The following is a 24,025-nucleotide window of genomic DNA, read 5'->3' on the forward strand; positions in this document are numbered from 1 at the left end:
GGCTTGTATCACCATCCTCAGGAGTGCAGGACCCCAAAGATAACTCCCCTTTTTCCTAATTCTGCCACACAGTGGTGTGAAATGGATATAAAAACAGGGCAGAAAAGCGCCCCCCAACCCCGGTATTGCCCACATATAAGAGGAGGCGGCACCTTGCCACCCACAGGTACACACAGTAGGGGACACCCTGTTTTTGTGAACCAACGGTGAATGTGGCTCTTTGTCAATGGCAGGGCCTGACAACGTCCCTCATTACATTCAGGGTTAGAGCAAGAGTCCCCAGGCTGGCAGGAAAGGCCAAAAGGAAGGCCTGGAGTGGACTCCTAGGAGAGGGGAAGGAGCAGCAGGCAGCCAGAAAGTGTCTCTGAATTTGTGACAGCAGCAAAGGGTCTCAGTAAGTCCAGCAATTAACATATGGGAAACTAAGTGGAAGAAAAGTGAAGGGACTCGCTCAAGACCTTACAATCTATGAGGGGCAAGGCTAAGACAGTTCTCTCTTCTGATTTCCATGCTCCAATTCTTACACTGGTGAAACTTTCTGCCTGTGCTATTACTTTGCTAGAGGCACTTGAGGGGACGCAAAAATCACAGCAGGTTATGCTAAGAAGCCCGCGGCAAGCGGCACTATGGTCACTATGGGTGTATAGTTCTCCAGCTCCCATTTCTGATGCCATGACAAAACACAGCTTAGTGAGTGAAGGGGGCTTAAGGCTTTTCACTTGTAGATGGAACTTACTGGATGAGGACAGCTTAAAACCACTGTAATGTGGGCAAGCATATTCAGCACATCCCTGGAGGTTATGCAGGGCTTTGCAGTGCATTAAATTACTCAGAAGCTGTAAAAACCGTTCCTGCCTCCCTTCTGGCCACCCTGAGGGATTCTGATATGACTGGCTCCTGGTTAGCAATCACTTCTGCAGTGAGCCGGTTACAGACTGGAACGTATCATATCCCTAGGTGTGCGGGGGCAGAGAAAAGTTTAAACGATTGACGTAGCTCCACAGTAACTAATCACAGGTCTGTGATCCTCTCACACAGCTGATCAAATCATTTCCAAGCATTTTCTAGAACAATTCTTCTAGACCAATAGACATGCAATGCAAATTACACATGTGATTTTCAATTTTCTATGAAGCACATTAAAAAAGGAAAAGGAAACAGATGAAATTGGGATCAATATATTTAAACTCAATATATGCAAAGTATCGCCACTTCAACAAGTAATAAATGTATATATGTTTTATATTTTTCATACTCAGTCTTCAAAATCGGATGTGCGCATACTCAGAGCACATCTTGATCCACAATTAGCCATATTTCAAGTGCTAAGTAGTCACACAGGGCTCGTGGCTACCGTATCGGACATATTACTACCCTTGCCTCTCTCACTGACGTCTGTTTACTCCAATAAAAATAGAAATTTCTCCATCCTGCAGCCATTCCCACCTATCTCAGGGCACTTTCCTTTCCAGGTCTAGTGATTCTAGGTGGTCTTTATTCCATTTCAACTCTCCTCCAACTGTCCATTCAGTCATTAAGTAATCATCACTGAGTACCTACCAAGTGCCGGGTGTTTGTGTTAACTTATGAGGATGTAAAGATAAATATGACATAGACCCTGATATCCGGAGCTCTCGGCTTAGTGGGAAATGCAGGCACATACAGGAGAATTTGGTGAACACTATACAGAGATACGTACGAAGGGGTGCACAGAGGAAGGAGTACTGCTTCTTCCAGGGCTTCTGGAAAGCATTCACAGAGGTGGGACATTTGCGCTGAGTTTTAAGGGATGAGGAAAAATTGTGGAGGTGTTTCAGGCATAGGGGAAAGTATGTTCAAGACCTAAGTATGACGATCTGCATGCTTGGAAATGGCAAGTGGCTCGTAGGGCAAGAAGACGGCAAGGAGGGCCTGGAGTGAGGCTGGCGAGGTGAGCTGGACCTCAGATGCCCGAAGACACACTCAGAATTACTGGGGGTCATTCTCCAGAAGGGGGAATCTTAAGGCAGGTTGTAACACAGATTGGAGAGGATAAAAGAGTAAGGAGAGCCTGAATGATGGGGTAGCAGTATGTCTAAAAGGAGATGTGAGCACTCAAGTGAATGAAGGGAGTATAAGAGCACTGTTTTCTGCAGACAGTCTCTCGATGAGGCCTTATGATGGAACCTGGGCAAAGGGCCTAATAGTTAAGGTTTTCCAGGCCCAAACTCATGAAGTAGGGGCATCAGGGCCACTAGCATCGTATTTATATAGGACTATTACAACCCGTGGGGATGTGAAAGCGCCACATGGCCTCTTTCCCTGCAGGAATTAATAGGGTTCCCTATGGGTTAATTTAGGCAGTAGGCAGAATCAAGCTAAATTGCAGCCTTGCCAGGGAAATCATGGGTTTATGAGACCCAGCAGGTCTGGGCAGCACCTGACCAGCCTGCTCAGATGATGCGGTGGCTCATTTGACTTTGAGTTTTCTAGAAGGAGGCTCTGACACTCTCAGGTAAGAACAGGGCAACAACAGCATGACCTTTACAGTTAGAAGGAGGCTCAGAGATCCCATGGGTTCTCCTTTCATAGACGGGAAAACTGAGTCATGGAGAGGGAAATGGCTTAGAAGGTCATATAAGCCATTCAGCAGCACTCACCCTTTGTGGCACCGAAGCCACAGTGAGACTGGTACAACAGGTGCCATGGAGAACTGTTTACCTTTATAGCAAACTCAAGTGGAGCAAGAGAATTAGGCTAGAGAGACATTAGGTAATAAAACTGCCTTTGTGAGCCAACAGTATTTAAATTAGTAGCAATAAACAAGGTACTCACACGGCGAGACGTCTACAAAGTCTGGATCGATATTGTGCAGCAGCTCCATTCTGGGGGACGGGCTTCCTTCACTAGAAAAGAATTTTTCAGAAAATGTTAATTTCCTCTCTCAAATGGGTATCAGTGATTTTAATACTTCCTTTCCTCATATTTACAGGAAATAACAAACCTGCCAGTTAACAACTTGGTCACGAATTCAGAGGCCTCCAAAACGTGTGGCCGCGCATCTTCAAGTAGTCATCACTGGTCTATATTGTCACAATGACTGAATGTTTACATAACAGCTTTAAGGTCAAGCACGTGACAATTAAAAGATGAGTCCTGTGACCCTTTGCAATAAATGATCTGGCTGTACTTAAACATGACCGTTCGTTACAGCCGTGAAATGAGAACTCAAGTCATCCAGTGTAGACGTCATGCTGAACACTCACAGGGAAATGAAGAAAGAGCATCTGCCGAGATGGCAGCGCCCATATCACAGATGCAACGTGCCCTTTAAATATTAGCCTGCACGAGAAAAACGAATGTCTTCCACGTCTAAATTTACAACGTGGAAACTTGTATGTGATACAACTACATGTGAGATAGTTATACGTCTTTAAGATTTTAAAAAATTGTATGCGCAAATACAATCACAACCTACATTACTGTTGAAAAGAACTTGGAGATCAGTTAGTCCAATGCCCTCATGTTACAAATGAGAAAGGCCCATAGTAAGTTACTGGTCGAACAATGGGTAGTGGGTGTTTTTTAAAAATTGGGAGCATGAACACCACGAGATGTATGCCGGGTGTGCATGAGGCACCCATGTCATTTTGCTAGTATAGACTCAACCTTATGGAAGAAGTTGTTAGATATCATTTCAGTCGTTGGATCACTTGATAATCCAATAAAAGGTTGCAAAGTACCGTTAACACCATAGGATTTGTCCACATAGGAATAACCAATAAGGCCCCTGAAAATAAGAGGACATGTTTTCGGGTGGTTCAATGTCCACACCCCAAACGCACAGCTAGTTGTCTACGGCAGTGGCTTGGGATTTCAAGGACCCATAAATTTTCAAAAACTCTGGATTGTGATTGGCAGCGTTGTATTTGCCAAGTAAGGAAATGTTAAAAACAAAATTCATGAATTAAAAACAAAACCAAAAAACTTTCAACTACCATTACCATAAAATAAAGGTAATTTTAATAGCAACAAAAGGTAGGATGAATACAATCTCAGAATAAGTGACAGTCCTTTAAAGTGAATATGTTTAACTTTAGAATTCTAAAAGATTTCCTTTTTCCTCTCTATTCCATAAAACCCACTAACTAGACAGTGAGAGGGAAATATGCAGGGATGCCTCTAGGCCTGGGGGCAGCACTATGTGGGTGGGGGGGGCAATATTTCCCTGGATTCCTCATTTTCTTCCTGAGGCATTTAACTAACTACCTGTATACCATGAGACTGTCAACCAGTCCAAAATGACAGGAACTAGGGTTTGATCCTGGAAGCTCTGAATGCAAGTAGGGATGATGAGCAAAGAAAATGGTGAATGTGAGAAAATCTTAACAGAATGATGATGATGGTGTCTAATTTGTGGGGTTAAAAACAAGCAAACAGAGCTAAAATCTGGATGATAAAAATAGCAAGTAAGTCAGGAGGGGAAATCAGAATGAAAGCATTTTAAAGTCTTTGTATTGTTTGGAAGAGGGTAAGGCTGTTCATTAAATTTAGATTTAGCTAAGTAAAATTTGCATGTTAAAATTTTAAGGTAACTTAAAAACAAAGATAGGACTTTTCTGGACCACGGAAGAACAAAACAAAATTCATTCAATCCAAAAAAAGGCAAGAAAGAAGGAGGAACCCCAAAATTTCTCATCTTTAAAAGCAGAGCTCACTGGAATACCCCCAAAGTATTAGGCACGGTTAAATAAAACATATTTTTCTAATAACTTTTAAAGGAAGTTTATCTGTATATTATTCATTTATTTCATTTTTTCATTATTCAGAAGAGCCACAGATATTGCAAAATAAGGGAACTTAATCAAATGAGATGAATTTTGAACACTAAAGCGTTGTGAGTAATCCCAGGGATGAATTATTTGCTGGGAAAAATCATCACAGGCAGAATCATCATGATACAAAGCATGATGAAAAGAACAAAAGCCAACCAACCTTCCTAAGTATGCTGTGATGCTACTTTTTAAAATGTACGAATCAGAATGTTTTGACAAGGATGTGGTTGGAGATATATGCCAAGGAAATATAACAGAAGACAAGTGATTAAAACAATAACCAAATACCCTAGGGACTCCAAGTTATTAAATAAATCAAGAAAACCAAATGTACATTTAAGGGAACTGAATAAAGTATCATAAATCTTGGGTTACTCCCCATCAAAATGTTAAAAGTTATTAAAATCCCTAGACAAGGTCATGTACCAATTCCCTGGAACTAGTCCTTTGGAAAGTGATGGATTTTAGAAATATTTCCAGGTGAATTTTTTTAAAAAGAGGCATACATACATGGGAAGGAAAGATGGTAATAATGGAAATATGGAAAAATATACACCAAACTGTTAGCTGGGATAGGGGGATGGGTGGGGTGAACTACAAAGACTTTTATTTTCTACAGTGCTTTATACAACTAGCATGCATTATTACTGTAATCAGGAAATTTTTAAGCTTTTTTAAAGTACAGAACTTGTGAAAATTTCTATGCTTCCATAAAGACATTAAAAAGTATAACAAAGAGAAAACTCAGATATTTTACAGAGTTTGGGAGTTTAAAGACAGGAAAACTATCCAGAACTACAAGGTAGTTCTGCAGTATTTAAATGCATTAGTTGATTTTTGGAATTTAATTGCATGCTACCCCACGTATGTGCTATCTCGTACTGATAATAACTGATCATGTAATTTCCCTCTCAGGAGTGTAGAAATTTCCCTGTATGTTTAAGATCAGGCTTGCCTTGAGCAAAAACAATAATGGTTTTAGGGTCACTGAGTTCTCATGTCTCACCACTTAAGTCACTTCTTTTCATTTTGGTAAAGGGTTCAGAGCCTCAGTGCCTGAGATGGAGGGAATAAGAGGAAAGAGAGGGAGATGTTAGGGAGAAAGGAGGGAGGGAGAAAAGGGAGATGAGGAGGAAGAAGAAGAGGGAGAAGGAAAGAAGGGAGAAGAGACTGTGGGTTTCCTTTAATAGTTACGCACCAAGTTAGCAGAGACTCACTAAAGCACTTAAACGCGCACACACACTACACATATCAACTCCACGTGGCGAATTTCAGTGGAGACAAGGGCATAGTATAGTGATGCTGGAACAGAGAAGTGGACCCAAGTCACCTGGAGAAGAACATGTGCAGAATAAGGCTGGTGGGAGGGATGGGGAGGGTGCGGGATGAAATGAGAGATCGCAAAGACCCGCTCTGCAAAGCTTCATAACTTTGCCTAGGGAATACTTTAGAGTATTTAAAGTGATTCTGCAAAGACCAGTTACGGGTAGAGAGGCACTGGTCATTACAAGGTGAGGCCCATTGTTGGTGAGGGGAATCCTTCAGGTCCAAATGACACACCCAGGAAGAACACCTCCGACTCAGCTCAGCTCCCACCATCTGTAGGAATTCAATATCCCCAGAATTGAGAAACTGGACACCGATACTGGGACACTGGTACCCTGGTTATTGGGAAGGAATATCTACCACTGGATTAATAAACACTCTTTTTTTATATATATATTAAAAGAAAGGTAAGTTCAGTAAGTAGCCACATATTTTCCAGTGCAGTTTAAAAACAGTCTTCCCTTAAGAACTCACAGGGGCTTCCCTGGTGGCACAGTGGTTGAGAATCTGCCTGTCAATGCAGGGGACATGGGTTCGAGCCCTGGTCCGGGAAGATCCCACATGAAGCGAAGCAACTAAGCCTGTGTGCCACAACTACTGAGCCTGCATGCTCAACTACTGAGCACATGTGCTGCAACTACTGAAGCCTGCCTGCCCGTGCTCCACAAGAGAAGCCACCGCAATGAGAAGTCTGTGCACTGCAACAAAGATTAGCTCCCGCTCGCCACAGCTAGAGAAAGCCCGTGTGCAGCAATGAAGACCCTACACAGCCATAAATAAACAAACAAATAAATAAAATGTCCTTAAAAAAAAAAAAGAACTCACAAACCATTGGCTACTTAAATTTGAGTAGTCTCTAATAATCATATAAAAGATCACACTTCTGTACCTGGAGGGGAAAATGCTTGATCATTTTTTTTCTTTTCTTGTACCTTTTTAGGGCAAACCTTCCCTACTGTTGCTGTACTCCCGTTCCTTCCCCACACCTCTGCAAATTTTTGTCATCAATAATTTCCACTTGCTTATGCATGTTCCTCTACCTTTATGTCAAAAACTAAATAAATAAATTTTATTTTATTTTATTTATTTATTTATTTTTGCGGTACACGGGCCTCTCACTGTTGTGGCCTCTCCCGTTGTGGAGCACAGGCTCCGGATGCGCAGGCTCAGCGGCTATGGCTCACGGGCCCAGCTGCTCTGCGGCATGTGGGATCTTCCTGGACCGGGGCACGAACCTGTGTCCCCCGCATTGGCAGGTGGACTCTCAACCACTGCGCCACCAGGGAAGCCCATACCTTTTATTTTTAACTATCTTTTCTTCTTTTCACCATTAAATGTCCCCCAAACAGTATGTTTACATCAGTTATTCTCTCTTTGTCTCACATTAGAATCACCTGAGGAAATTCTAAAATACAGATGCTGTACCTCACACCAGAAGCATCACTGGGGGTGGAACCCAGGCATCAATATTTTTTTTGAACTCCCAGATGATTTCAACATTCAGCCAAGATTGAGAACCACTGACCTGGAGCAGTGCTTCTCAAAATATAGATCACTTGGGGATCTCATTAAACCGTGGATTCTGATTTACAGAGCCCGGAGGGTGAGGGGGGCCCAGGAATCTACATTTTTAACAGGTTCCCAAGTGATACTGATGTTGCTGGTCTGAAGACCACACTTTGAGTAGCAAGATGGGGAAATCTAGAGTCTTCTTACCTCGGATCTGAACTCTTCTGGAGTTTCCTAAATCAGAAACTCATTTAGATTAGAGCTAATTTTAGAGCAATGATTCTCAACCTTGGCTACACAATGCCATCACCTGGGGAGCTTTAAAAAATACTGATGCTGGACTTCCCTGGTGGCGCAGTGGTTGAGAGTCCACCTGCCGATGCAAGGGACACGGGTTTGTGCCCCGGTCTGGGAAGATCCCACGTGCTGCGGAGTGGCTAGGCCCGTGAGCCACGGCCGCTGAGCCTGCGCGTCCGGAGCCTGTGCTCCGAACCATAAGAGAGTGATCTCATTGATCTACGTTCAGCCTAGGCATAAAGATTTATAAAAGTACCAAAGCTGATTTTTGTCAAATTAGCTTCACTGAAATATAACTTACAAACTATACAATTCATAATGTTTTCAAGGTGTATCTATTTTATAGCATGTATCAATACTTAATTCCTTTATATGGCTGAATAATATGTTATTGTATGGATGTATCACATTTTCTTTATCTACTCATTTGATGGACATTTGAGTTGTTTCTACAGTTTTTGGCTATTATGAATATTTATATATAAGTTTTTGTATGGACATTTGTTTTCATTTCTCTTGGGTATATACCTAGGAGTTACCATATGATTATGGTAACTTTATATTTAAACTTTTAAGGACCTGCTAATTTTACACTCCAACCAGCTATGTATGAGTATTCCCATTTCCCCACATCCTCTTATTAGTGACCCTTACGGATGTCTATCTTTTTTATTATAGCCATCCTAGCTGATACAAAGTGGTATCTCATTGTGGTTTTGATTTACATTTTCCTTTTCATGTGCATATTGACCATGTGTATAACTTCTTTGGAGGAATGTCTATTCAGATCCTTTGCTCATTTTAAAAGTGGGCTATTTGTCTTTTTATGATTGAGTTGCAAGAATTCTTAATATATTCTGCATGCAAATCCTGTATCAGATACATGATTTGTTAATATTTTCTCTGATTCTGTGGGTTGTGTTTTGCTTTCTTAATAGTATCAATTGCAGAAAAAAAGTTTAAAATTTTGGTTTAGTACAGCTTAACTATTTTTTCTTTTGCTGCTTTTGGTATTTTATCTAAGAAATACCTGCCTAATGCAAAGTCACAGAGATTTACCCTTATGCTTTCTTCTAAGATTGCTATGCTTTTAGCTCTTACATTTACGTCTATGATCCATTTTAAGTTAATTTTTGTGTATTCTGTGAGGCAGGAATCCAATTGCATTCTTTTGCATGTGAATATCTAGTTATCTCAGTAACATTTACTGAAAAGATTCTTCTTCCCAATTGAACTATCTTGGCATCCTTGTCAAAAATGCAGCTGAGGGCTTCCCTGGTGGCGCAGTGGTTGGGAGTCGGCCTGCCGATGCAGGGGACACGGGTTCGAGCCCTGGTCCGGGAAGATCCCACATGCCTTGGAGCACCTAAGCCCGTGTGCCATAACTACTGAGTCTGTGCTCTAGAGCCCTCAAGCCACAACTACTGAAGCCCGTGCGCCTAGAGTCCAGGCTCCGCAACAAGAGAAGCCACCGCAATGGGAAGCCTGCGCACAGCAACGAAGACCCAATGTAGCCAAAAACAATAAATAAAAATAAATTTAAAAAAAAATGCAGCTGATTCTCCGGATTTAAAAATGGGCAGAAGAACTGAATAGACATTTGTCCAAAGAGGAAATGCAGATGGCCAACAAGCACATTAAAAGATACTCAACATCACTAATCATCAAGGAAATGTAAATCAAAACCACAATGAGATAACACTTCACACCTGTCAGAATGGCTATCATCGAAAAGAACACAAATAACGAATGTTGGTGAGGATGTGAAGAAAAGGGAACCCTCATACACTTTTGGTGGGAATGTAAATTGGTGCAGCCACTGTGGAAAACAGTATGGAGGTTTCTCAAAAAACTAAAAATAGAAGTACCATACGACCCAGCAATTCCATTCCTGGATATATATACAAAAAAATACTAATTCAAAAAGATACATACACCCAATGTTGACAGCAGCAAGTAACCACCAACAGATGAATGGATAAAGAAGATGTGGTGTGTATATATGTAATGGAATACTATTCAGCCCTAAAAAAGAACGACATTTTGCCATTTGCAACAACATGGATGGACTTGGAGGGTATTATGCTAAGTGAAAAGAGTCAGACAGAGAAAGACAAACACTGTATGATATCACTTCTATATGGAATCTTAAAAAATGCAACACTTCAGCAAGCGGTGTTGGGAAAGCTGGACGGCTGCATGTAAATCAATGAAGTTAGAACACTCCCTCACATCACAGACAAAAATAAACTCAAAATGGCTTAAAGGTTTAAATATAAGACATGACACCATAAAACTCCTAGAAGAGAATATAGGCAAAACATTTTCTGACATAAATAGTACCAATGTTTTCTTAGGTCAATCTCCCAAGGCAATAAAAATAAACACAAAAAGAAACAAACGGGACTTAATCAAACTTATAAGCATTTGCACAGCAAAGGAAACCATCAGCAAAATGAAAAGACAACCTACATTATGGGAGAAACTATTTGCAAATGATGCAACCAACAAGGGCTTAATTTCCAAAATATACAAACTCAATATATAATTCAATAACAAAAAACCAAACAACCCAATCAAAAAATGGCACAAGACCTAAATAGACATTTCTCCACAGAAGACATACAAATGGCTGACAGGCATATTGAAGATGCTCAACTTTGCTAGTTATCAGAGAAATACACATCAAAACTGCAATGAGGCATCACATCACACTGGTCAGAATGGCCATCATTAAAAAGTCTCAAATAATAAATGCTGGAGAGGGTGTGGAGAAAAGGGAACCCTCCTACACTGTTGGTTAGAATGTAAATTGGTGCAGCCACTATGGAAAACAGTACGGAGGTTCCTTACAAAACTAAAAACAGAGTTGCCATATGATCCAGCAATCCCACTCTTGGGCATATATACTGAAAAGATGAAAACTCTGATTCGAAAAGATAGCAGTCCAATGTTCATAGCAGCACTATTTACAATAGCCAAGACATGGAAGCAACCTAAATGTCCACTGATGGATGAATGGGTAAAGAAGATGTAGTATACATATCATATTTATATAATGTGGCATATATGCACATATATATATATATATATATATATTTCACAATAGAATATTACTCAGCCATAAAAAAGATAATGCCATTTGCAGCAACATGGATGGACCTAGAGATTATCATACTAAGTGAAGTAAGACAGAGAAAGACAAATATCTCATATCACTTATTTGTGGAATCTAAAAAATTATATCAATGAATCTATATACAAAACAGAAACAGGCTCACAGACATTTGTAGAAAACAAATTTATGGTTACCAAAGGGGAAATATGTAGGAAAGGATCCATTAGGAGTTTCGGATTATCAGATACAAACTACTATATAGAAAATAGATAAGTAATAAGGTCCTACTGTATAGCACAGGGAACTACATGCAATATCTTGTAATAACCTATAATGGAAAATAATCTAAAAAAGAAAATCTATCTATCTATCTATAGATAGATATATAACTGAATCACTTTGCTGTACACCAGAAACTAACACAACATTGTAAATCAATTATACTTCAATTAAAAAATAAAAAAAACACAACAAACTAGTGAATATAACAAAAAAGGAGTGGACTGACAGATACAGAGAACAAATTAGCAGCTACCAGTGGGGAGAGGGAAGCGGGGAGGGGCAATATAGGGGTAGGGGATTAAGAGGTACAAACTATTATGTATAAAATACGCTATAAGGATATATTGTACAACAATATATAGCCAATATTTTATAATGACCATAAATGGAGTATAACCTTTAAAAATCGTGAATCACTATAGTATACACTTGTAACTTATATAATACCGTACAGCAACTGTACTTCAATAACAAACATACACACACACAAATGCAGCTGACTCTAACACACTGCGTGGGATGAGGATTGCTAATTTCAAGCCTTGTTATAGAAGGTCACCATATTTGATTGTATGTTCTAAATTCTTGATTTTTTTTTCTGTAGAGCAAAAGATGGGTGCTAAGCTTTTCGGGTGCTTATGTAATGAGTCCACATACAACGATAATGACTCCCTCTTGAAAGGAAGTCAGTGCGCCAGAAAATACCTTAAGAAATCTATTGACAACTTCCTACATTCACTTTCTTTATATGTCCCTGTATAAGTACCTTGAACACGAACTTTTAGCAGGTGATCCAATTTCTTCCTCAAAGGTGTGTGTACCAAAGTGAGCTAGAGGGAAAAAAAGTGTGTTTTCTATATTCATAACACTTTTCAGCAATATCAACTTTGTGATCATCACAATCTTGTAGAATAGTGGCCTCATGAAGCTCATACAATGTTCACGGGATTGATTATTGCTATATTATAGTGTGCTAACTTTTATCTTCTATATGTATCTATGTATTTACAGGTAATGCTACAATTATTGTGGCATTTCATGATTCTTTTGTATATCATACTGTTCCAAAGTTTCCTTTCTACACAACTGAAGCACTAGAAAGTGGACAATGTCAACTGCTTCAACAATTTATGGTCGTTTTTCCCACCAATTCCAAAGGCCTCACTCTCTCACATGCGGCCCTGCGCTATCTTTAAGAGCATAACCTTTCAGGGTCTGCATCTCAACTCCACAAGGTTATAGAAACTTGAGCCTTGTTTTTCTCTCTAGCAGAAGGTGGATAAAAAACACCTACATACAGTGTTGTTATGAGAATTAAATGGGGAAACGTATATAAAGTGCTTGGGCTATATACTAAGTGCTAAATAAGCTAATAGCTTAAAGACAACACCTTTTGTTGCAAAACTCGGATCCTGACTCTGTAAACATGGAAAGAATATAATCACGGATACAAGACTATAACCTAGATACAGATACAAGAATAATATGTAGATAAAATGAAACATTAATATTCCTATCCATCCCTCTTGCTGGCAAGAGTTCCCCTTATGAAATACACTGGTGTAGCTATAACTTTAATTTCCAAGATGTATTACGATATTCTCTTCCATGTGAGGGTCTCATTTTAGAAAAGTATCAGTGCCAAATACAGCCAAGTCACACAGTCCACTCACGAACTGCACATAAAAAAGATACATTGCAATCTGTTATCTATGAATTTCCCCTATTTTTTGGATTAAGCATATGGTATAGTTTAGCTGTATGAGCAATATTCTCTTCATTAGACAGTTGATTCCACTTGCAAAATGTCAATATCTAAATAATGACTGATGATGTTCATGGAAAATGATTTTTCAGTAATCACACAAGTTCATGAAATGCCCTGGTTTTATTATGGAAAGGTAATGGGTGTTTTTATTAGGGCAAAAGTCTGGGCTCCTGGCTGATAGGAATGACGCAGAGCCCTCTAATCAGCTTCGTTAACGTAGGCACCTAGGGGACTGTTCAGAGACCCTTCCTTCCTGCAATGTTCACTACCCGCCCTGGCATACATTAATGGTCATGGCAGTAAGAACCGTGGTGGTAAGAATTATGCAACAAAAAAGAACTGTAAGATGTTCATATTGACCACTTAATGCAGAGACCTATCTCTAAGCCAGTGAAATGGGCTTGTCTCATGCACGTTCATAACAACCAAACTGGAGTAATAAGGGGCGGGGGGAGAGTGTTTGTTTTGGCCAAGCTAGTTAGAATAATAGTAGCTAGAATTTAGAGAGCATTTATTATGTACCACACACCATTTCAAATGTTTTGCATGTACTATCTCACTTAATCCTCAACATTATGACGTAGACACACCTTGGCATAGAGCAGTTGAGTGACTTCCAAGATAACCTGTTTGAGCAGGTGACAGAATTGGGTTTGGAACTCAGGCAAAGTCCTGAATTCCCCACTCCTAACCACTACACTAAACTGCCTCCTTGGCCAAATGCAGACATGGCCTCAGTAACCTTTTAAATGTATGATGTTTCCATTCGTTCAGCTTATTTTTTTTTTTTAATTATTTATTTTTGGCTACATTGGGTCTTCGTTGCTGCGCATGGGTTTTCTCTAGTTGCAGCGAGTGGGGGCTACTCTTGGTTGCAGTGTGCGGGCTTCTCATCGTGGTGGCTTCTCTTTGTTGCAGAGCATGGGCTGTAGGCGCACGGGCTTCAGTAGTTGCGGCATGCAGCCTCAGTAGTTGTGGCTCACAGGCTCTAGAGCGCAGGCTCAGTAGTTGTGGTGCACAGGCTTGGTTGCTCCACGCCATGTGGGATCTTCCTGGACAAGGGCTTGAACCCGTGTCCCCTGCATTGGCAGGCGGATTCTTAACCACTGCGCTACCAGGGAAGTCCCCGTTCAGCTTATTTTTAAGGCTGAATTAACAAATATCTCTATTCACTTCAAATGCCTCTATTAACAAAAGAGTTAATCATTTTCCTCCATCCTCTTCTCTTAAAGACTTACATAAAATGATACATAGTTAATTGTCTCTGATGCCATTTCAGTATTCAATTTTAATTTACCCAAATTTCACATTTTCTGGGTTAGTTTTTTTTAAAAAAAGGGGGCAAGGATGCACTGATCAGTAACTAGTTTCCAATATGCTACAAATATTTTCTAAAAGTCTACAGTTTCAGACACTGAGATCACAGCACTGTCCATTTATAAATAGAGTTTCCAGTTTTTGACTTTCATTTTCCAACTAGTTGAAGGGTGGGGCAGTAAAACGTTTCCCATAAATAAATGAAGTACTATGATACTCTGCACTTCTTTTACCACTAGCTGCTGACCATCTGTCATAAAAAAAAGACACGCCCTGGAAGGCAGTATCAAATTTTTAGAAACAGAAGTAGCCATGGCAATATTTCCTGAGATGAAATTTTGAAAAAAAAAAAGTTACTGACTAAAACATTCAAGAAACACCCACAGAGTAACATCCACCCTGTTTACCTTTTGTAAGCATCATCATCATCATCCTTATCATCTCCCCCTCACGCTACTGAGTTGCTACTATGTTCCAGGCACTGTGCTAAGTGTCTCATACATATTCTTTCAGTACATCTTCACACAAGTGCCTATGAGGTGGGCAACACTAATGTTACACTCTACGCATGAGGAAACTGATACTTAAGAGTTGTAAAGTAACTTTCCCAAGATCATACAAGTAATAAAGGGAAGAGGCAGGATTTGAACCAGATCTAACCACAGACTTCACATTTTCAACCATTACACTAGTGAAATTCCCCACAGGACTTATTTTCTTTGTTATGTCGGTGAAGGTGACATTGGGTTTGTGTGAATTCCATGCTCCTGCAAAAGCCATTTTAACATGCAAACATTACCATGAATAAAGTGTTTAGCCATGGAAATTATAAACTTTTGACTAAATTTGGTGAGGAAATACGTAACGTAAATTGATCTGATGTAAGAGTTTTATATGAGGAGAGAAATTTTTCATGTAAATTTTTATTAAGGAATCATTAAATGTTTAAAGTAGGCTGCTTGAGAAATATGTAATATTATTAATAACTGAATCATGCCCTTATTACAATCTTTTCCTATTCATTACTGAAAAATAATTGGTAGAACTTCTGGGTTAGTATCAGGGCAAATCAGCAGAACCTAATGTGCCTTTTTTCCAATTTCCATTATAATATCTGTGAAGAATTACAAAAAGATGAAAACTGGCAACAGTGTTGGAAACTAAAGAGAAGACTAGATGCCAAAGCCTTGAGGGGATTTTCACTAATGTCAATGCTGAAGAGATTAACTACATATTCTTGGATTCTAACATAAGAATCAAAACTCAGTCCGAAAGAAAATCGAAAAAGATGGATTCACTTTGTCCACCTCTAGCTATAGAACTCAGGAGCCGCACTAAACCAAAAGTGGGCAGTGATCTCCTCTTAGCTATCTTCCAGAGGTAGCCCATCACGCCTTTCCTCTCTCACTGCCAGTTTCTTCCTTCTCTATGTCCCTCCAGACAACAAACACCAGACCAACCTGGGAGGAAACAGAAGAAACTAGACAGATGTGTCACATTCGAGAATGTGATGCAGCCAGGCAGAAAATGTCTGAAACCACCCTCAGAGCACTACATAACTATGGACATAGTGTAGAAGCTCTTTTGTCAACAAGGGTAAAGTAGGGAATCAAAAAAATAACATCATTCCTTAAACAGTTTTTTCCCTTATTTTTAAATTGAAGTATAGTTGATTTACAATATCATGTTAGTTTCAGGTATACAGCACAGTGATTCAGTCATATATATGTATTCCAGTTCAGGTTATTACAAAATATTGTGTATAATTCCCTGTGCTATACAGTAGGAAACATTTTGCTTTAACTTAAAAATATATATATATATGTATATCTACTTGACTGCAGTGACTACACAAATAGACTTTGAATGCAGGGCTACTGGTTGGTGTTCCATACCATCTTTATTTCATAAGCCATTTTTATAATGCTCCATCTCCAGTTTCTAGTGCTGTTTTTCTTACACTGGAGCAAAAGCTGAAGAACATGTGAATTTCCAGATTTCCATAGAATAATGGTGGCCATCTACATTTGAATCTCTCCACCCGCTTCCCTTAAAAAATGTACTGAAAAGGAAAGAAAGTAAAGTCACCCAACACCCAAGCCTACAACATAAGCACGAGAGAGAACATATTTAAACCTGGATGGACATGAGGAAATAACCATCTAAGACCTGAAGGGTCAGTGCCAGTGCCCACCCTAGGGAAGAGTCAGGCTGGGATCATGCCAAAAAGGGTGCAGGGTACAAGAGGGGAAGGGACTTAGATCATACCTGATTAAATAAACCCAGAAAGAGGGCCCCACCCTGAGTGACCAAAGATCTGGTACCTGGTGGACTGGATGACTGGCTACCGGGGAGTCATAAGGAAGTGGCTTGGAAAATGTGCAGGATCAGAGTGGCAGTCCCGGGCAGGTGCCAATTCTGAGAGAGGCAGTTGAAGAACAGGTGTCTTCTGGATGATGGATGGTAAAGGGAAAGGAGGCAGAGGCAAAAGATCATGGTCCTCCCATAATGACATAGTATCTATCATAGAATCATAAGAACGTGGACCAGAAAGAAAGTGGCAGCATTTACTAAAGAAACTGTACTTCACTGCAGCAACATAAGAAGGGGCTCTTGAACTAAGAAATAAATTAAACTATCCAAATCCCGCCCCCGCAGATTACCTGCTATTGTGAGTCCAGGAAAAGCTAACATACATAAACACGACAAAAAGAGCTCAGCATCTAAACAAATTTACCATAGAAATGTTTAAAAGTAGCAAATGAGAATTCAAAATTTTGACAAATGAAAATATTCTCCCATATGGAAAAAAAGTCACAAAGCAGAAGAAAACATTTACATAATATTTCAACATGAATTAAATATAACTAAATCAACAAATGCTGATATTAAAAAAAGTTACCATGAATTAAACATTTAAAAACTCAGACACCAAACTAGGGGAAGAAACTGAAAGAAAAAACAAAATCTCAGAAATGAAGGGCCATTATATATAACTAAAAGTATATGAAAGCATATAGCGAATGAAAATGAAAAGAGAAAAGCTAATCAATTCAAAATAGGGGAAAATAAGAAGTAAAAATGATCAGAAAGGAACTGAAAGAAGCAAAAGATATGCAAACAAGGTTTAATAATATCTGTAATTGGAGTCCCTGAAAAAGAAACACAATAGAATGTCAATTTAAATCTATAATTAAAATAAACTCTGAAATAAAAGGCCTGAGTGTACCCTACTGCGCATCTGGGAACCTGACCCAGTTTGGTCACTTTTGAGACATATCTAGTAAAAAAGTCTTAGATTTTAAATAATAATAGTGATAATAAAAATCTTTCAGACCTCCAGAAACCTGGTCTGGGAAGATCCCACATGCCGGGGAGCAACTAAGCCTGTGTGCCACAACTACTGAGCCTGCACTCTAGAGCCTGCGAGCCACAACTACTGAGCCCACATGCCACAACTACTGAAGCCCAGGCACCTAGAGCCCGTGTTCCGCAACAAAAGAAGCCACCGCAATGAGAAGCCCACACAGTGCAACGAAGATTAGCCCCCGCTCACCGCAACTACAGAAAGCCTGCGTGCAGCAATGAAGACCCAACGCAGCCAAAAATAAATAAATAAAGTAAATAAATGTACAAAAAAAAGAAAGAAGATCAGGGTAACATTAAATTTATCAACAGCAACATACAAAACAAGTATACAGTGGTGTAACATTTTCTAGAAACTCAAGGAAGGGAAAGTATGAGACAAGGATTTTATATCAGTTGAACTGATTTGCTATTATCAAAATTGTAGGAATGGTTTTAATATACGGGCAAAAATCCAAAGAATCCTGAGAAGTCTATTAAAGAATGAATTCCTCCAACTGAGAGATAATTGAGAACACTTTAGAAATGGACAAGTGGTTAGCACAGAATATATTATTATAGATCTGACAAAAACAAACTTGTGGACAAGGATAGAAGAACAGCATTATATATTATATGCTCTGACAAAGTAGAAACAATAGAACTAAAAATAAAACTGTAGTTTATGTCATAGAGTGTTCTGCCTATGTTTCCCTCTAAGAGTTTGATAGTGTCTGGCCTTACATTTAGGTCTTTAATCCATTTTGAGCTTATTTTTGTGTATGGTGTTACAGAGTGATCTAATCTCATTCTTTTACATGTAGCTGTCCAGCTTTCCCAGCACCACTGATTGAAGAGGCTGTCCTTTCTCCACTGTACATTCCTGCCTCCTTTATCAAAGATAAGGTGACCATTTGTGCATGGGTTTATCTCTGGGCTTTCTATCCTGTTCCATTGATATGGATGAAGGACTCAAGTAGATATTTCTCCAAAGAAGGTACACAAATGGCCTGCGAACACATGAAAAGATGCTCAACATCACTAAATACAAGGGAAATGCAAATCAAAACCACAATGAGGTATCACTTCACATCCATTAGAATGGCTACTATCAATTTTTTTTTAAAGGGAAGGAAAGAATCAGTGCTGGTGAGGATAAAGAGAAACTGGAACTCTCACACATTGTTGGTGAGAATATAAAACGGTACAGCCACTATGCAAAACAGTACAGTAGTTCTTCAAAAAATTAGAAATAGAATTACCATACAATGATGCAGCAATTCCACTTCTAGGTATATAACTCAAAGAATAGAAAGCAGGGTCTCAAAGAGAGTTTTGTACACCTATGTTCAGAGCAGCATATTATTCACAATAGTCAAAGGTGGAAACAACACAACTGTCCAACAATGGATGAATGGATAAACAAAATGTGGTATACACATAAATGGAATATTAATCAGCCTTAAAAAAGGAAGGAAATTCTGATACGTGCTACATGAATGAACCTTGAGGATACTATGGTAAATGAAATACGCCAGTCATAAAAAGACAAATACTGTAGGATTTCACTTGTATGAGGTATCTGCAGTACTCAAATTTATAGGGACAGAACGTAGAAGGGTGGTTGTCAAGGGCTGGGGGGAGGGGGAAGTAGAGAGCTGTTGTTTAATAAATATAGAGTTTTAGTTCTGCAAGATATAAAAGTTTCTGGAGATGAGTTATACAACAATGTGAATACACTTAACACTACTGAACTGGACACTTAAAATGGCTAAGATAGTAAAATTTGTTATGTGTATTTTATCACATTTAAACGTAGATTAAAAAAGAAAAATATACTGGATGGAATTAATAGAACATGAGGAATTGAGAAAAAAATTAATCTTGAAGGCATACTGACAGAATCTATCCAAAATGAAATATGTAGAGAAAAAATAATTAAGAAAGAAAAAACAACAACAACGAAAAGAACATCAGCAAGCAGAGGGCAACTTCAAGTGTCCAGGTGAGAAGACTAAATATCTCCATTCTTCCCAAATTAATTTTCATGGTTAATCTCATTTAATTTTTAAGAAGCTTTTCTTTTAATGAAATAATCCCAGAGTTCATCAGAAAAAATTAAAAAGTGGGACTTGTCAAGAAAATTTCGTAAAGGAAATACAATGGAGGGTGAATAGCTATTTCTGCCAGGTATTTAAATATACTCTAAAAGGTATGTTTACAACAGATTACAGATTACAACAGTGAGGTGCTAACACAAGAACAGCTAAGCCAGTGGACTAAAATAGATGGCACCAAGACAGATCATAGCGCTAATAAGAACTTAGAACATAAAGTGGTACTAAAAATCAGTGAAAAAGGAAATATTTAATAATACTAATAATTAAATTATTATTCAATAATAATTACTCAAAAATCAGTCTGGGCTATCTTGGTAATATTTGAAATAAAGCATCATTTTAGTTCAGAGGTTCTTAAACTTTGGCTCATTAAGAATTATACTTCAGGGCTTCCCTACTGGCACAGTGGTTGAGAGTCTGCCTGCCGATACAGGGAACAAGGGTTCGTGTCCCGGTCTGGGAAGATCCCACATGCCGTGGAGTGGCTGGGCCCATGAGCCATGGCCGCTGAGCCTGCGTGTCCGGAGCCTGTCCTCCGCAACGGGAGAGGCCACAACAGTGAGAGGCCCGCGTACCGCAAAAAAGAGAAAGAATTATACTTCATTGGGTTTCATGGTATTTGTGAAAATGGGGTGAAAAGTGACTTATCTTCCCTTCAAAATTCCTCTTGAAACTGAAACCATAGGTGGGGAAAGTCTTTATAGTTTCATACTAAGTTTTTAAGATATTTCACATCATCAGGTAATATTCGATTGTCACCACTGTCATTTTTTTTAAATTAATTAATTAATTTTTGGCTGTGTTGGGTCTTCGTTGCTGTACCCGGGCTTTCTTTAGTTGTGGCAAGCGGGGGCTACTCTTTGTTGCAGTGCGTGGGCTTCTCATTGTGGTGGTTTCACTTTTTGTGAAGCATGGGCTCTAGGCACGTGAGCTTCAGTAGTTGTAGCACACAAACTCAGTAGTTGTGGCTCGCGGGCTCTAGAGTGCAGGCTCAGTAGTTGTGGTGCATTGGTTTAGTTGCTCCGCGGCATGTGGGATCTTCCCGGACCAGGGCTCGAACCTGTATGCCCTGCATTGGCAGGTGGATTTTTAACCACTGGGCCACCAGGGAAGTCCCCACTGTGATGTTATAACATCTAGAAGAGTTTCCCGTTGATTAGAAAGGAAAAACATTCCTACCATTATGATTAGCGGTTCTGCTTTGGTTATATAAATTTAATGAAATATAAAGTAAGTTTAAAAATCCTTCGAAGTGTCTTGAAACAACCTATAGGCTGCTTATGAAGTTGAAAAGCAGAGAAACCATACAGAATCAGAAAGAACTTGGAGAAGCGATGTTCCCTAGAATTGACAAACATGTTCTATGGCTTCGAACAGATGAAAAACTGAAGCAGTCAAGGAACTCAGATTGCAAAGAACGTCACCCACTCCAGAATGGCTATTTCTTCTAAAATTTAATATTTTGGAGCAGACCTAAGAGGAATTGATAACTACGCAACTAGTGAAACAGATGCTCTCAGCATAGCCGACTCTGTTACTGCCATTACTGGCATTCCTATTTCATGAGACTTTTTGAAATGTTCAGAAACTACTATCATCTTGAAAATGGTATTTCCAAGTAAATATCTTACTGAAAAAAAGGTCGAGAACTCTGGGCATTGACTGAGAATCTCTGACATTTGGCTGTCCATTTGTTTTTACTGCTTTGGAAGAGAAGCTCCTGACGTCAATGTGACTGGTTGCTTTCTGCATCGGCCTGCATGGGTGCCAAATGCTCTGCCGCTGGTACTGAATGAACGCTTGCCTAGTGTTGTGAGAAGCATCAACTTCATCGGGACAGTGGGGGCTGAATCATTGCTTTCAGGATCTTTTATCAGGAAAATGGAGCAGAATGAGAGCAGTTCTTCACTTACTAAACAGAAATTTGCTGAATTTCCAGAGGAAAGTCTTGAAATGCTTGATGAGACATTGGGCAGAAATTTTACTTTTTTCAAATAGAAAAGGAAAGCCACCCTCTCATGGTTTCACGTACTTGGACAATAGTTTTGGTTGTAATATTCTAGTTACAGCCCTGCAGTCAACATTATGTCTGCTGCTGAAGGATGCAGAGCTCCTGTTCTATTCAAGATGGGTCACTAGGAGTTCAGCATGCCCCTGACACTGAGGAAAGACCTTCTGCAATCTGGAATTAAGGGTGGCAAAACTTCTTCCAATTCCTCGGCAGGCAGAAGCAAGTATGTGCCAAACTCCTAAACATTACTTCTGACAAAGATAATTTTAAGATTCAAGTGTGGGTTTATAGTCCAAAATTGGTGATATAGATGAACATCAATGACTTGCACTTTGCCAAAGATCAGAACCTCAGTGAATCTGGGAACAGAGGAAATTATTCAAAATAAATCCAACTGCTTCTCAACTCAAGCCTACCCTCATTTGGCCAAGTATGCCACGATAGCTCCATTTGCTCATGTGTGCTTTTATAAGCCACAATAAGCCAAGTGTGCTTCTTTTTTTGCCCCCAAAAGGAAACAAAAAAAAAACTCAAAACTGATTGGATGGCAAGCCTGACACATATGTTATCATATCAAAACACTCAAAACTTTCTCCTGCTTCTGTAAGTCAAACTTCAACAGCCTTCATGGTGGAAGTTGGCGATAAGCTGAAGTTCAAGTTTTGCTTTGCTTGGAAATTTTTATTTCCTTTTTATCATAAAGTAGGGATTAATTTTTGCATTAAAAATGAGTGAGAGGCAGAGGTTTTCAAAGAATGTCATATTTTTCTATGTGTACATAGAAAAGAATGTGTAATCAATATCTAACATCATAAAAATAAATTCTATCTAAATTATTGTACATATGCTTAGGTACTTTTTTTGGTAACCTCAAAGCTTTCAGAGTCTCAAGGAGCTCTGTGATTCAAAAATCTGAGAAAAACCCCATTCCTCTGATTTAGATATTGACCTCATGTAACAAAATATCATTTCACAACAGTTCAAGAATTACACGGAAGAAAATCAAACCACAACACTTAGAAGAAAATATAAATGTTTAGCAGGTTTCAAGCTGAGAAAAAAGCTTTCTGAACAAAAAAGCAAGAGAAAAATAATAAATAAATAAAAATGGCCATTCTCTAGTTCAATTATTTAACTTCACTTATATCTAAGGGGAAAATCCAAACTGTAAACAGAGGAGGTCATTTTCCCCTGGTCACTAGGGGACCAGTCAATCAGCCACTACCCCTTGCTGTAACACCCAACAGAGGTTTAAAACTATTACACTAGACATTGTCACTCCATCAGTAGAAACAATACCTCCAGTATATGTACATTTATATTTGTTTATCAGTTGGATATATGTACTAATCTACTAATACATTATATACCTTATAAAATATATACTTAAAAAAGATGGGCTTCCCTGGTGGCGCAGTGATTGAGAGTCTGCCTGCTGATGCAGGGGACGCGGGTTCGTGCCCCGGTCCGGGAAGATCCCACATGCCGTGGAGCGGCTGGGCCCGTGAGCCATGGCCGCTGAGCACAAACAGGGGGAGGCCCGCGAACAAAAAAAAAAAAAAAAAAAAAAAAAAAAAGATGAGATAAAATTAACTACAAATACAAGTTCTCAAGTTTTCTTCCTGCACCCTTGCAGGTGTGTACACCTCCCCATTTTGGGGACCGTTGTTCGGCATGGTGGTGGCTAAACAGGAAGGCCCTGCCACCATTTCCAAAGCTGAGTCTGCCTTCTGCTCCCCAGATTGTGTACCTCCTTCCCATCTGCCAGCTCTCGGTATCACAACACACTGTTTTACTGCCTTCCTAGTGCAGATCATTATGGGACGTCATCTACTTATTTATGGGTTTACTTGTTTCTTCCTACCCACCCCCCTGACTCCCCAGCTAGAATATAAGCTCTGTGAGAGCCAGGATGGAGCCTGTCTTGTTCATTCCTAGTTCCTCCACACCTAGAACAGAGCTTGGTACATAGTAGGTGCTCATTAGGTACTTATTGTGTAATAAGGGTATACAGCTGCTTCCCCACTCAAATTCCAGCTGTTCCCCCTGCTTGGTCCTCCATTCTCCTAGCAGGCAACAGGGCAGGTCCCCTGACCCTCTGCAGAAAGCAAACAATAC

At 39.4% G+C, this 24,025-nt stretch overlaps 1 protein-coding gene across 1 annotated transcript in view; it reads right to left on the reverse strand.

The window, feature by feature from the left end:
• Positions 1–24,025, reverse strand: part of ARSB (arylsulfatase B) — a 179,511-nt gene that overhangs the window by 66,271 nt on the left and 89,215 nt on the right. The window contains exon 7 of the mRNA XM_024755709.1: positions 2,815–2,885. Within this exon, the coding sequence (XP_024611477.1) occupies positions 2,815–2,885 (71 nt within the window). The remainder of the gene's footprint in view (positions 1–2,814; positions 2,886–24,025) is intronic.

This window comes from Neophocaena asiaeorientalis, unplaced genomic scaffold (genome assembly GCF_003031525.2).
Source record: "Neophocaena asiaeorientalis asiaeorientalis breed wild unplaced genomic scaffold, Neophocaena_asiaeorientalis_V1.1 scaffold37, whole genome shotgun sequence".
Classification (NCBI taxonomy): domain Eukaryota; kingdom Metazoa; phylum Chordata; class Mammalia; order Artiodactyla; family Phocoenidae; genus Neophocaena; species Neophocaena asiaeorientalis.